This window comes from Ovis canadensis, chromosome 2 (genome assembly GCF_042477335.2).
Source record: "Ovis canadensis isolate MfBH-ARS-UI-01 breed Bighorn chromosome 2, ARS-UI_OviCan_v2, whole genome shotgun sequence".
In the NCBI taxonomy this organism is placed as follows: domain Eukaryota; kingdom Metazoa; phylum Chordata; class Mammalia; order Artiodactyla; family Bovidae; genus Ovis; species Ovis canadensis.
The window spans coordinates 48076039-48091238 of NC_091246.1; the positions used below are offsets into that span (position 1 = coordinate 48076039).

At 41.0% G+C, this 15200-nt stretch overlaps 2 protein-coding genes across 5 annotated transcripts in view; one reads left to right on the forward strand and one right to left on the reverse strand.

Moving 5' to 3' along the window:
* The window catches only part of TEX10 (testis expressed 10), a 49087-nt gene extending 39664 nt beyond the window's left edge, over positions 1 to 9423 (forward strand). The window contains exons 12-15 of the mRNA XM_069576061.1: positions 1371 to 1451; positions 3192 to 3373; positions 7798 to 8008; positions 9207 to 9423. Coding sequence (XP_069432162.1) covers positions 1371 to 1451; positions 3192 to 3373; positions 7798 to 8008; positions 9207 to 9320 — 588 coding nt within the window. The 3' untranslated portion in view covers positions 9321 to 9423. The remainder of the gene's footprint in view (positions 1 to 1370; positions 1452 to 3191; positions 3374 to 7797; positions 8009 to 9206) is intronic.
* INVS (inversin) overlaps positions 8424 to 15200 on the reverse strand; it is a 138708-nt gene continuing 131931 nt past the window's right edge. For all 4 annotated transcript variants that reach the window (XM_069576059.1, XM_069576056.1, XM_069576057.1 and 1 more), the window contains 3 exons: positions 14530 to 14759; positions 13760 to 13831; positions 8424 to 11053 (listed from right to left, as the gene is read on the reverse strand). In XM_069576059.1, coding sequence (XP_069432160.1) covers positions 10902 to 11053; positions 13760 to 13831; positions 14530 to 14759 — 454 coding nt within the window. In that variant the 3' untranslated portion in view covers positions 8424 to 10901. The remainder of the gene's footprint in view (positions 11054 to 13759; positions 13832 to 14529; positions 14760 to 15200) is intronic.

Below are 15200 nucleotides of genomic sequence, written 5' to 3' on the forward strand. Positions count from 1 at the left end.
TGAAATTAAAAGATGCTTACTCCTTGGAAGAAAAGTTATGACCGACCTAGATAGCATATTCAAAAGCAGAGACATTACTTTGCCGACTAAGGTCCATCTAGTCAAGGCTATGGTTTTTCCAGTAGTCATGTATGGATGTGAGAGTTGGACTGTGAAGAAAGCTGAGTGCCGTAGAATTGATGCTTTTGAACTGTGGTGTTGGAGAAGACTCTTGAGAGTCCCTTGGACTGCAAGGAGATCCAACCAGTCCATTCTGAAGGAGATCAGCCCTGGGATTTCTTTGGAAGGGATGATGCTAAAGCTGAAACTCCAGTACTTTGGCCACCTCATGGGAAGAGTTGGCTCATTGGAAAAGACTTTGATGCCTGGAGGGATTGGGGGCAGGAGAAGAAGGGGACTACAGAGGATGAGATGGCTCGATGGCATCACTGACTCGATGAATGCGAGTCTGAGTGAACTCTGGGAGTTGGTAATGGACAGGGAGGCCTGGTGTGCTGTGATTCATGGGGTCGCAAAGAGTCGGACACAACTGAGTGACTGAACTGAACTGAACTTACTAGCGTGTGAGATGAGTGCAATTGTGCCATAGTTTGAACATTCTTTGGCATTGCCTTTCTTTGGGATTGGAATGAAAACTGACCTTTTCCAGTCCTGTGGCCACTGCTGAGTTTTCCAAATTTGCTGGCATATTGAGTGCAGCACTTTCACAGCATCACCTTTCAGGATTTGAAATAGCTCAACTGGAATTCCATCACCTCCACTAGCTTTGTTCATAGTGATGCTTTCTAAGGCCCATTTGACTTCACATTCCAGGATGTTTGGCTCTAGGTGAGTTATCACACCATTGCAATTATCTTGGTCGTGAAGATCTTTTCTGTACAATTCCTCTGTGTATTTTTGTGTATTCCCTATTGTAGCACTTATTTAATGGGAATGTAGGCTCTACCTTGGTTGATTGTAAGCTCCCCGAGGGCTGTGAGACAGACGTTTCTCATTCTTTCACTGCTATGCGTAGCGCCTAATAAGACTAGGTCAGTTTGTGTGGTAGTCACTCAGTTGTGTCCAACTCTTTGTGACCCCATATTTGGTAGCTTGTCAGAGTCTTCTGTCCATGGAATTTTCCAGGCAAGAATACCAGAGTGAGTTGCCATTTCCTTCTCCACAGTGCTCAGTAAGTATTTAATAAATGAATTATTTGGAAAATTAGCCCATATATATGAGGATTGATTGATTGATGTTTGCATCTTTAGAGTCACTTCTTGTTGAGTTTCTTTTTGATATGTAGAGCAAGTAGGTTTAAAAAAAAACTATTGGACTTGTTTCTGACCTACAGTGTTCTGATCTGGTACTGGTTTTCTCCTTTCTGACAGACAGTTTGTCACAATTTATTGGTTGTCCCTGTCCGAAGCCAAAGCTTTGACGTCCTGCAGACTGCCATCAGTAAGCATTTGGTAAATATACTTAACATTTCTTTCTGTTACACAAAAAGCATAGAGATTCACTTGTTAAGATTTGGTTTGCCATAATCAGGGAGAGAGTGAGTGTCCAGAAATCTAAGCTTAATAATTTCATGGCCTCTGATCTGTGGTGAGAACTGAGAAATCTTGGTTTGTTTGCTGGCTGTTGCTAATTAATTCTGTAACCTTAAGGAAATCCCTCACTTTTCCCAGGACCTTACTCTCTACATATGAGCAATGAAAGACCTTAAAATGATACCTTGGGTCTTTCTGACTTGAAATGCTTTCGTGAACATGTGCTTAGTGTCATACCTAGAAATGGTGAGGTGTGGAGTAGGGCTGTCACCTCACAGGCTCAAGGCCACTGGAAACAGTGAGCTTAGCCATGAAACTTACTTGTCTTGGCCTGTGGGTGTCTCTTGTTCCCATTGGTATTGAATTCTCATTAGGTATGCCTGGGTTTTGCTTTTAACTTCCTCCAACCTTTACACTTTGATCTTTGACTTTTTAGTATAATGATATATTACAGTGCAAGGGAGAGCCCCCAAGGTTTTCTTCAAGGGACTGTCACTTGTTTGGATAATTTTACAGGCACATGCATACCCCGTTTTCTTTACTTCCCTCAAGTTGGAAGACTACCACTTTGAATTCTCAGTACTCTTTTCTTCTTGCTATTAAACTTCCAATCCACATACATTGTATCTCAAAAGATCCCCATCTTTTTTTTTTTTTTTTTAAACTCACTGTTCCAAGATTAGCATTCCAGTCAGTCTTGGTCACTTTCTTCAGACAGCCTGGTAGAAAGGTTAAGACCTCAGAGGCTGCAGACTATGATTACTCAAGGGTTGCTTGCAGGAGATTTTAACTATGTATACTTATCGTTACAAGTTAGAGTCCACCTTAATGGCTGTTGATACAGTAGAGTCCAGGTGAGCCAGTGTACCAGGATGTCCCCTGTCTGGGTCTGGGGCAGTGAGGCAGTCAAGAGTAAGTATAGTATTACCTTACTCCAGTGCAGATGATTTTCTTTGGTTATGTCTGAATGACTGGTCAAATCAAAGGGCAGGGGAAGGAAAATTGTAAAATGAACTGTGGTTTGTGCATTTAATTTCCTGGGATGAGGGTGGTGCCAGATTAGCGTTTTCCGGTCTGAATACTCAGGATCATGTAAATGTGATTGTTGGTATCAAGATTTTCTTTGGATGCATGAAATAATACTTAACAATATTTTCTGGCCAACAGTAGAAATTGTAACATCTAGAAAATTTAAGAGACTTTGTCTTGAAGGGGATGTGGGGGATTGGATTGATAGTATTTCTTGAGTTTAAATATTTTCAGAGTCATTTCAGGTAGCAGTTAAGTTGTCAGAGGGAAACAGGACCTTCCGATACGGTGGGTGGCATGGCATGTGTTGTGGTTATTCTCATTTCCACCAGTAGTAGGGTAGTCGTTACGTCCTCTCTGACTGTGTGACCCCATGGGCTGTAGTCTCCCAGGCTCCTGTGTCCATGGGATTCTCCAGCAAGGATATTGGAGTAGGTTGCCATTCCCTTCTCCAGGGGATCTTCCCAAACCAGGGATTAAACCTGGATCTTCCACATTGTAGGCAGATTCTTTACCATCTGAGCCACCAGTAGTGATGGGAGGTTAACTGTCCAGGTGATGGTATTTGTTTTTATTCTGGGGCGAAGGGCTGTTATGAACAGGTCATTAACCTCATATTTCTCTGCCTAGGTTGGATTGACTGTAATTCCTGACAGCACGGCTGGCTGTGTTTTGGGTGTTATCTGTAAGCTCCTGGATCATACGTGTGTACTTAGTGAAACTCTACTGCCGTTTCTGGCTTCTTGTTGCTACAGTCTGCTTTATTTTCTGCTTACTTTAGAGAAAGGAGAAGCAGAACATCTAAGAAAAAGGTAACAGTTTTGTACTCTTAACTCTTAATTTTTTTCCTACTTGTTCAACTCCCTTCAGTCAGTCAATCCATAAAAGATATTTCCAAAATCTAATTCTTTTTTAGAGTTTGTATATCCCTAGCTGCCTGCTTCTTTGTTCTTTTGTGAATCCCGTTTGTGATGTGGTATAGCAGTCTTAGTTTTTGTTTTTTCTTGTAAGCTACAAATTTGAAAAGTTAGATGGTATTATAGAGTTTCTTGGCAGCTTTCCTTAACTTTGCTATAGATCTGGCAAGAAAAAATTAAGAAGAATGGACTCATTAATACGAGCCTTTGTATTTTGTTTGGGCTTCATTAGAACTAGGTAGACTCAAATTTTAAATTCATGGGTTTAAGCAAATTGTTCTAAGATGCTGGTGTTTTTTAATTATTACTTTTGTTCCTATATAATTTTTAGACTAAAGCTTCTAGGATAGTATGGAAGATTTCACTTTCATTTCAGGTGTTCTCATGCTTATGTTCTTTTCGGTATGCTGTTTACAGTTCATTGCAGGGAGGTTATTAAACAGTCTTCAGAGATGATCACATATAAGAAAATAAAAGTCACTCTGTCACATTTTGACATTTGCCTTTTAAGTCTTTTTTTGAGCTTTTAAGTTTCATAGAAATATGTCATACATATGATTGTATAAGACATTTAAGTAGTTTAAAGAGTATAAACTGAACATCCATTTAGCTAAATTCCAGGTTTAGGAATAGAACATTGTCAGCATGTACTCTATCCATGTCCTTTCCATAGTTTAATTTCTCTTTTACACCTCCAGAGATCACTTCTGTGTTAGTCACTTTGCTGCCTTTTTATTTAAAAGTTTTATGTGCATGTATAAACAGTGAATCTTTGTTTTGCATATTTTAAGAGTTTACTATAAAAGGAATCATAGTGTATTTTTTGTGACGTAATTTTCATCATCATTGTGAGAGTTACTCATGCTGATTTAAGGATGTAATTCATTTTGTTTCTCTCTACCAGCAGTCAGCAAACTTCTTTCTTTACAAAGAGTCAGATGGTGAATATTTTAGGTTTTTGTCAGAACTTGTCAGAACTACTCAGCACTCCCTGATCCTATGAAAGCAGCATCAGATGATACATAAATGAATAGGTGTGGCTGTGTTCCAATAAAATTTTATTTACAAATGCAGTCTGCAAGCAGGATTGGGTGTCGTCTGGTACCTTTGCTCTGTAGTATTCCGTTTTATGAATGTACTATAACTTACTGATTGGGATATTTCCCACAGTGTTGTGCGTATTTAAAACGTGGTAGATTTCACTGTTAATATCCTGTAAGATTTACACATAAATAAATAGATCTGATGGTACTTTTCTTACACATCATCAATCTTTAGGTCTAATAGCTCAAGAAAAACCTTTGTAAATAGCAAGGAACTTCTCAAGGTTACAGAAATTTTATAATGAGCATCCCTGTTTATGAAATAGGTATTTTGCTATTTGTCATTTCATGTCACTTGAAATATAGGCCCTTTGTGGTACACTTTTGTTTCAGAGGTCTTCTTAGTTTCTTATAGAACATTCTGCTTTGATTGTATGTGGTTGGACTGACAAAATTAAGTGTATTTAATACATTTTGCCTGTTTAAAAATTCTGTTGTAAAAGTGTTTTGTGCTGGGTATTGGAAAGTTTGATACTATGATGACCATATGCATCTCTGGATGACATTACTTAGGCACAAGAAAGGGTTGGCAGCCAGAGCCTTAGGTACTTAAGTTTCCCCTTTTGGGCTGCTCCTACCCTCCTACACAAGATAATTCTGAGATTACAGATAATGAGAGTACCAGTGAAACTACTGGGAACTTCATAAGTGCTAAGCAAAAAATCGGGCTCAACCAATTGAGGTATTCAAAACTGTGGCCACAGTACTCTGAAGAAACTGTTGTATTGTTTCCTGGACTCTGTTAATAAATGAAAGATCTGCTGTTCAACTGAGCCCTCTTTTCTCATAGACAGTCTATTCTTTTCCACGGTTTTTGACTCTCTTCTCTTTGTTCCCTTGAAAGTCAGGTTATATCCTAGTGTAGGTTTGTTATTATTTACCCTGCTTGAGACTTAACTTCTTTAATCTTAAGACAAGTTTCTTTTTTTCAGGTATGGGAAGTACCGTTTTTATTTCTATTATCTCACCTACTGTTTCTGTTCTCTCCTAAAAACTCCTTCTAAACATAAGGAGCATCTGATTCTGTCCTCTCTTAACATCTTCCATTTTGCTAATTCTTTAACCCTTCTGTTGAGTTTTTATTTTGTCAGCTGTTGTTTTCCCTTTGATCTGTTTTGAGTTTTTACTTGGCTCTTTGTCATTCTTGCTTATTCTTCATTCATTGGTGTAAAATTTCTTGTCAGTTTGTTTTGTTCACTGTTTCTCTGGTGTGGGAATTCTCCCTTGTTTTGGGGAGAAGGTCAGGCTCTAGAAATGTCACTCATGGGGATGAAGAAACAACCTCATGTTTGGGGCTGTATAGCTTTCTCTGAATTCATCTGTTGTGAGAGTTTGTGGAGACCTCCCTGTGGGCAGTTTCACATTTGTCTTTTCCTGGCTTCCAGCTCTCTGCCCAGTTCTTAGCTCTCTGCCCAGTTCTTAGCTCCCCACCTTCTATTACTGGGGCTGAAGCCTTATCTTCCAAAGCTGTTGGCTGTTGAAAACGCGTCCTAAAATCCCACATCCAGTTTGTGCCCCTGTGTATCTATAGGAGTTCTGTCAGTTGCTGGCACCTAGAGAGTTCACCATTCTAGCTTTTGAGCTTTGCTGTATTTTTTTTTTTAAGTATATTATCCATATTTCTGTGTTTACGGGGTGGAGGATTGGTTGGTATTATCTGACAAGAATGTATCAGAAGTTTGCAGTTAGTGGAACTCCTGAAAATTATATATGAAATGACTTTCATCAGTTCCTTTAGAGTTGTTCTCTGTTGAGCTAAAATCTCAACTTCATAGGTTCTGCTTCTGTCCTTTAAATAATTTATAGTTAAGTACAGTTATTTTTGTACATAACAACTCTTAGAAAAACCTAAGAATGACTCTTCAAATGGTATTGCTTCCATCATTTGTGGTTCCCCAGGTCATCTTCTTTTTGACCTGACAGTTTTCTTTAATTGTGGTGTGTGAAGGTGAAATTCTAAACCACTCATCCCCTCACTATACTTAATTTGGTATGATGTAGAATCTATGAGTCCTTTTAGAAGTCTTGATCCAGTTATTTGAAATTCACTCAAGTTCAAGTAGAAAATGAATATATTGGGTCATTACAGTAGTGACTTGTTTTTTTAATAAAACAAAACCCCAAAGGGTAGGAATTGTGCAGGTAGGAATTTGAAACCCAGGAAGAACCAAAGTGGCTTTCTCTAGTCTTTTCTAGATTGTATAGTTACCATCTCTGTGCCTTTGCCTCATCATTAACTGTGTCTTTCAGTCTGACTTTCTCTTCTTGCACACCGCTGTCCTGACCTGGCTGTGCATGAGTCCACAGGCTGAATAAAGTTTCCAATAAGAGGATTTGGTTGCCTTAGGATGGATTCAGTATCCACCTTTGATGCAGTGGCTGTATGTGGACTTGGGAGGGAGGTCAGATGGTGAAAGGTTTGTTGCTTCTATGTCTAGAGGTAGTCAGGTTTTCTTAAAAAGTCTTGGGACTGGGTCAGTTATGCACTCTTCAAACCGTAACAGACTAAGATCAGAGCCTTTAGCAGCCAGTGGACTTTTCCTCCATTTAATTGACGCTTTTCTAGACTGTGGTTAGACCATTTACCGCTCTCATAAAACATTTCTGTTCCTGTTCTATAAAGTTACCAAAAGAATGATGCTCACTGAAATTTGGATTTACTGTCTCTGGTCCATGACAGTGGCCTGACTGGCTACTTTCTCAGATGCCTTTTGGTTCCTTGAGAGCACATATTTCTCTGCAAATTTGCCCTGTTCTAACACATTGAAGAAGCTCAGAATCCAGGTCAGAGGCTTAGAGTTTCATGAGGTTCTTATTCTTTTACCAGTGGGATATTCTTTCCCCTTTTACCTTTGGTATTGTACAACAGTTGAATAATGTTCACTGGTAGAGAATAATATGTATGTACAGGTCTTTCTATTCTCTGGTGAATTTTCTGTTAAATATGATCACTAGGGCTTCAAGAATGTCTTGCCCAGGAAAATGCTGCTTGCTAGGCTTTCTGAAACCCCTAAAATAGGGGCACTCAGCTAATTCATCACTGCATTTGCTTACTTAGCTCTCAATGAAACTCGGTTCTTACTAGTTTTGGTTTGTGGGGTTTTATCAGAAAACACTTTGTTTCTCATTAAAAGGACATTTTTCAGTCTTGGGAAGTATGGAAAGGGCCCCTCTGCTCTATGTGTCCATTCACTGACATGTTTCTTTGTTTTGCAGGGACAAGCTCTGGGGGGTCTGTGTCTCCGTCCTGGCCCTCTTGCCTCGAGTCCTCAGGTTGATGCTGCAGAGCCTGCGGGTGAACAGAGCTGGGCCTGAGGAGCTGCCTGTAGTGGGCCAGCTGCTCCGCCTGTTGCTGCAGCATGCACCCCTCAGGACCCACATGTTGACCAACGCCATCTTGGTGCAGCAGATCATCAAGAATATCACAGTAAGAAGCACGAACAGGGCCACCCTACTGCTTGTACTAGATTCATGGGCACGGAGGTGGTTGTGGGAGGCCAGGGTTCCTGCACCTTGACAGACTCCTGGGATTAAGCCCAGTGTGGTGGTTTCTTAAGACTTCCCCTGGTGTCTGGTAACTGTCACTGATTCCAGAATCAGTACTAAAAGCCTTAAAATATTCGAACTAAATTAAGGTGGCAGGCAGCTTAGCTGGAAAAGGTACAGGCATCAGAGTCAGTCCTGCCTGGATTGTGATAGAGTCTGTTGATTGACAATGGTGATTTGGCAAGTTTTCTTTTTTTAAAAAAAACCTATCTGAGCTTGTTTTCCTAGCTGTAGAAATGGAAATAGTAGCAACTTTGTTGGGTTTTGTTGACCAAAATGAAATCATCCAAGTAAAGTTTATACTGTAACTGCCATTTATTAAATACCCAACAAATGTTAGCTGTCATTAAGGAAATTTAGCAGGAATAAACTGCAGACCTATTTCTGGTCACTTAGGTCACTGGAGAGGGGGAAGAAGCTGGAAGTTGTAGGCTTTAGCTTTGTCTAATGGTTGATTCTGTGTTCACCTGGGGCAGGCAGCTCTGTTTAAGGATTCATTTGGGTGTTTTGGTTTGAGAGTTGAAATGAGGTTTTTTTGATTGGAGGAAGTCATTAATTGGTATATATAATAATACTTCAGAGTCATAGAGCTTATACATGCATAAACATAGGATGCATTCTGAATCTCTTCAGTAATGGAAGACGAAGCAGAATTCAGAAATAGAAGAAGTCAATAATTTGGAGAATCAGCCCATCTGTATAAGAATGACAAATTGAGTCCTGTAGAATTATTATTCTCAGTTGATGTTAATGCAGAGATCATGAGATTCTAGAATGCAAAAGGGCAGAAATACAGAGTAAGGGGTGGTTAATGGTGCAATTTCATTAGTGCCTAGCAGAGGTAGGAGGGAAGAGACGCAACAAGAAACTGGTAGCACTTGTGCTTGAGGATGAAACTAGTAGTTTTAACTCCCTGTGGTAATTCCCCAGTAGTAGGTTCCCTTTTCACTGAGATTTGCTGTCGTAAGTTATAGATGATGATACTACTAAGGGACTCTTGAGATCTTGTTTGGGTGTGATAAAAACCATCAGGAAGCAGTTTTGGTACCACTCTCACATTATTCTTGTTTTCTTTGCAGACACTGAAGAGCGGAGGTGTGCAGGAGCAGTGGCTTACAGACTTACATTATTGCTTCAACGTGTACATCACTGGGCATCCCCAGGGCCCCAACGCATTGAATACAGTGTATTGAAAAGGCACTGCAGCACCTCTGTTGGAAACTGTTTATTCACACCTAATTTTGAAGAGAGACTGATGTCATAAATGTTTGTCATTAAAGCTGAACTTTTAAAGAAGCTGTTTATGAACCTTCCTTTGCACTGAAACAGGAAAATAATGCTTGGGAGTTGCCACTGATGCACAGGCTGGCTTCTTGGATTAGCGTGTGATGTGTGGTTAAGTATATACATCCTCATAGCTAAGTATATATAAAATACACAGCAATAATATGGTACTTTCTGTTATATTCTAAGAAACCAGCTGAATCTTTTTGGCCCCATCTAGGCAAACCTCATTCTGTGTGTTCTCAGTCCCAGTTCATTCAGACAGCAACAGACTAGATTTTGGTTTGGTTTGGGAGTGGTTGCTTCTCGCCTTGGAGTTGTGTTGTTTACAGAGGATTTCAAGACAGTACTCCCATTGTTGTGAATTTTCCTATACCTAAGTGGTGTTTGGTCTGAGCTGCAAAACTCTTAAAAAATTTTTCTACTAGTGATTATAATTTTTGTTATAATCATTTTCACAATAATGATGTAATTAGCCAACTGTTAAAAAAAAATCCAAGTGTTTAACACTTTATTGTTTCCCGTCTCTTACTGTCAAGACAGGGGTGGCAGTAATCTTAAAACAGAAGCAGTCCTAGAAATACCTGTGAGCCTAATATGTCATTGTCTCTGCCTGTCTACATTCCTAGTAGCTTTGCCCTTAGTAGATATGAAGAAGCCCATAATCACTGATTTTATTTAAACCAGATGTTCTTCAAGAGCTGGAACGCACAGTTTGCACAGTGCCAGAGGAAAGGCAGTTTGACAAGATGGCTCACCTCTGCAGGTCAGGCAGAAAATAGAAGTAGGAGGTTAAGGCCCAAGCTGGCACCCTGTGCGTGAATGATCTGGTCTGTAGGCCTGTTGACTGAGGCCTTGGGGCTAGGTGCAGCCGCCGGTGCTCAGCGGAAGGAACACCGCTCACCGAGAGGACATGGCAGCCACCTGTGGCCTCCAGAGGCTGATGTGGAAACTAAAATGTAAGCCATCAACGATATACCTGGTACAGTCTTACAATCTCTAAAAGCAAACACTGGGTCATGACTCTTGTCTAAAAATTATAACAGGATGTGGTGTCTATAATGAAGTTCATTGCATTTGATTCCAGAAAGGTAGTGAGCTGAAGGCAGTTGCTGTGGGCCAGGCTCCTCCGCATCTCACTTAGGTTCTTCAGACTGGAGTCAACAAAGCCAGGCTTGCACCAGCTGGCAGGGAGAAATCCCAACCCAGCAGCATCTTCAGTGCTCACTTTTCTTAGTTTTACATAGACTCATTGTTACTATAAAGTCTTTTCCAGTCCTATTGAAGTGGAGGCAGATGGGCAGTTCTGCACAGGTATGGACTACCCTGGTCCCTCCAGTGCAGGTGAAGAATTTACAAAACAGTGCTATGTGAGAGCAGAAGGAAAACACATTTCTTTTCAGTTGTTACCACATTTTCAGGCTAATAAGGCTTTGGGATATTAAAGTTGCCTAAAGTGTAAACACTAATCAGAGAACTTGAAGTCTGCACTAGCTATCTGAGTCCCCTGGGCATAGTCTTCCTTCCTTAGGCAGTTGAAGCTTTAGTTTGTTTCTTGATGGGTTAGCTGATTGCAGGTTGTAAGAAAAATTCTGTGATCTTCCACTGTTCTCAAGGAGGTGAATACACTGCAAGTTGCTCACTGTTAATAACAGACAGATAGATTATCAATGCTGAAGGGCAGGGTGGGGAGGAAAAGGGGTTTAGGTTTGGACTATCCATGGGACCCAAAAAGGTGATGGTTTATGGTAGAGACAGGATGACATAAGCCCCCCCTTTTCCATCCTCTCAAAGATACTTGACATCTTTTTAAGAAAGAACCTTGACTGTGATGGGGCAGGTGCCTGAGGAGCTAGGACTGGAACATAGGTCTTCAGTTTGTTTGAAATAACCACTATGCTGCTGCTTTCTCTGCATCTCCTCTTAACACGACAGTTAAGACAGGATGCTACAGTTGGAAAACTCGTGGTGCACTCAACCCTCTCACTTAACAAAGGAGGATGCTAAGGCCCCGAAGGGTTAAGAGACGCTGTGGAGGCGGTATTGCTGAATGTTGCTCCTAACTTGCTGTGAAGCAAAGAAGCAAGCATGAAAGGTGAGTAGTTTTTTTAAAAAGTTAACAAAGATAATTGTTCTCTTCTGTTTTTATTACTGTTATTCAATAAAGCTGAAGTGGACTGTTTTGGAACTCTGATGTTTTCTGGCTGCTTTGCTGTATATCAAGTCGTCTTATCTGCATACCCCTCTGTTGGTGGGCAGGGATATTCTGCATTCATACAGGTGGTACCATTTTTACTAAGCCATGGTTATTCCATTCATTGGAATGGGATTTTTTTGAGAGGAAGTTTTTAATGAGATGGGCCTCCAAATTTGGGACATTTCTCTCTCTCTCTGTTCTCTGATCCATTATGATGGTGCTGTTCTTTCTGGGTGTGGGTGGTTTGCAGGTGGGTGGGAAGACTGGGGAGAATGCAATTGTTTGTTTCCTGGATGCATGTAAAGAAATAGTCTAAGGAGTTTGTTTCCTTTGGTTTATCCAGCTAACTTTCTATTCCTTGTAAGAGATAAAAGCACTAACATCTCTCCTTGAGTTGAAGGTTAGGAGCCACAATCTGAACTCAGATCTGAGCACCTACAATATGCCCAACAATGCACTAAAGCTAAGTAAACAGTGAACAAAAGTCAGACATCCTTAACTCGATGGAATTCTCAAAGCAAAAAATATTAAAACTTTTTACAAACTTTTTGGCTGTGCCTCAAGGAATGTGGAATCTTAGATCCCTGACCTGGAATGGAACCCATGCCCCCTGCAATCGAAGTGCAGACTGCCAGGGAAGTCCCTCAAAGCAAAAAGTTATACTCAAGGTAAAGACTAAAACAAACGGCTTGTCTTCCTTGGTTCAGTTGGCCATCTGTGACGCCATGTTGCAGAAACAAATATGTCTGTCCAAGTCATGCCCATTTCATGGAAATTATAGACTTGTATTCTGAATAAAACATGGGCTGCAGCTAACTAGCTTGCTGCTCTGCCCATCAGCTTTATTCACAGGTTAATGATTAATGTGGGTAGGTAGGTGGGCCTCATAAAACCTTTGTCCTCAAGCTTGGGTTCAGGAAAAGATTCTCTTCCGTCCTCATCCATTTTCAAGCCAGTGTAGAATAAACTAATTCATATATAGTTCTAAGAAACTATTGACTATTTTGTTTCTTCTGTCTTTAACTGTGAGCCCTTTAACTTAAAACCTCTTATGCTGTTAAACACCTTCATTTTTTAAAGATTTGATAGTCTTGGACTTTCTTGAGACTGAGTAAAATACCAAAAATGCTACATCTTTTTTTTTTTTTTTTTTAAATGCTACATCTTAAAGTAATTTTATCTGACAGTTATTTTTGAAACTATTCTTTAATTCACTCAAGATAACTAGAGGTGTGTGTGTGTTTTTCTTTTAAACCTAGAACTATGGGCCTGATTCCTTTGAGTTTCTAACTGCCCTGATCAGCCTGCCTATGTCAGATGAATTGCCCAACTCTTATTAAAGCTTTGGTAGTAATTACTGTCCCATCTCCAGATTTTCCCCCATCAAAAACTAAATTAATATTAAAGTTCATGCTGACAATCATTGTTCACCTCCCCAGCTGCACCCTGTTCCCGCCGGATGACTGGATCAGGGACTGGGGGGAGCGTGTTGCCATAGCCACCTATGAGAAACACTAGACCTGGCATTAACTGCTGACAGCACTGAACTTATCACCCACATTTAATGCTGGCATGAATGGAGGGGCCCTGAGTAAGACACTCTTGTCTTGGGCTAAAAGGAAAGTTCCCTGAATTGCCTGTGTGAGTGAAAGTGTGGACAGTTGAACCTGAGCTGGACCTGCTATTAAAATGTCCTCCTGAGGTGGCCCTAAAAGGCAAAAGCCAGAATTTGTAGTAAAAGGACTTCTTCCCATCTTTGAGGAGGAGATGGTGGATCTTAATGGGAAACCAAAACAGAATAAGAACTCCCAGGATATTACTTTGAAGAATAACAGTATTTGTGCTTACCCTTCCTGTATGTGAACAAGTATGGTAAAGTGATCAGTAATAGGTGCTATTTATTATTTATGCTGGAGGTAATGTTATAGTTTTGGGTTATAAAAATAACTTGTCTTTTCTGAAGAAGAGATGTTTATTGTGGTGATGATTCCATGAAAGGGGGATGAAAAACATGCAGTCCTGAAATCAACTGGCCATTGGAACCCCCTGGCAGTCTGCTCTAATGTCTCCACCTTTGGGGTGAAACAGAAAAGGGAAGTGCTTCTCACATGGTCCCCCCTGTCTGTTTTGCCCATGTAGGGACTGCCTTACCTGAGTTGAGACCCAGCACAGAGTGGGCTTTTGAAGATCTTGTGGGCTGACGTACTTTCCCTTCTTGAGAACCTGAAATCAACCAACAATTACTTGTTTTTTAACCAGTGACAGCTGTAGCCTGACCAAGTGCTGAATTTCTTATTGAGGTGAAGCCTTGAGCTTGCAGGTGTCCACCAAGATAAATTAGGTGTGTGCAGAACCACATAGGTCCGGGGTTAAGTCTGGAGATTTTGCTGCCAGGGCCACAGATCTGTTTGTGAAGGTGCCTTAACTTTTGTTCCCTCCATCGAGGAGCAAGTGAGGCACTTTCTAGAGCTGAAAGGGTTTCAGTATGCAGCAGTTATTTGCCAAACAAGCATGTACTTCAGTGCTTGGATCTGGGGTGTTCCCATAGACAGGCAGCTCTGTGCTATCTAAGCGCAGGGAAGGTCAGCATGAGGCAGGCAGGATCAGCCTGGGCCTGGGATCCTCTTAAGGGAAAACCCGGCAGCAGTCTAGAGAGCTTGTGTGGTGAGGCTTCCATGAGGAAGCCCAGCAGACAATCTCTTGGCAGTAAGGCTCTCTTGGCTGAGATCAGAATGCTTCATGAAACCAATTCCAACCCAGAGTTGCTGCAAGGGAGGCATAAATATGATGAGAATTCTCTTTGGCTGTTTAATGCAGTTCCTACCTAAATGGACATTTGCCCAATGTAATTAAATCCTGTTTTCAAAATCTGAGGTGACACTTCGGGGGTGCTACCATACAGTACACAGAAGGACAGTTACCGTAGATCTGTTTGAGCACTGAGTGCCTGGTGGGCTTGGTGCCTGAGCTGCCCTTGGGTGGACTCTTGGTGGTCTTGCTTACTGCCATGGTCTTTGGGGGTTTCAGTTCCAGTTCCTTCCTCCAAACATGGAGGATCAAAGCCAGGCACTCTCGGTTCCATCTGTCCATATCTCTGGCTCCAAGCTGTTTCAAGTGCAGGAGGTGCGACAGGTGCTTCCTGAGCTGGTAGCTGGCGAGTCAGAGAAGGGCAGAGAATTTAAGGTCATAGTACTGAGAAAACCAATGTCCCTTGAAGTTCCTAGAAGCTATAAGATGGTAGTTGCTGAACTCTTGTGAGATTCATTCAAACTCCCATTCCTAATTTCAGTGGCAATATGTTGTATATTGAGTTCTGCCCCTGTCCATCAGTATTTCCTGAACTAGGAATCAGTTAGATGGGTCCTTGCCAAAGTGGGACAGGACAACGTGTAAACAAATGAAGTATGAGAAGTACTATGTGAGAGCTAGGAGCTAGATGGCTGGTGTTTGTGCTGGGTTTTAAGGGATAAGTGAAAGCTTGCTAGGCAGGGAAGGGCATTCTGGGTAGCAGAATTGACATGATTAGAGATGTGGGCATTTGTGCATGAATCTTTACTAGCGGAGTAAGATGTGTGCAAAGGATTATGTATTT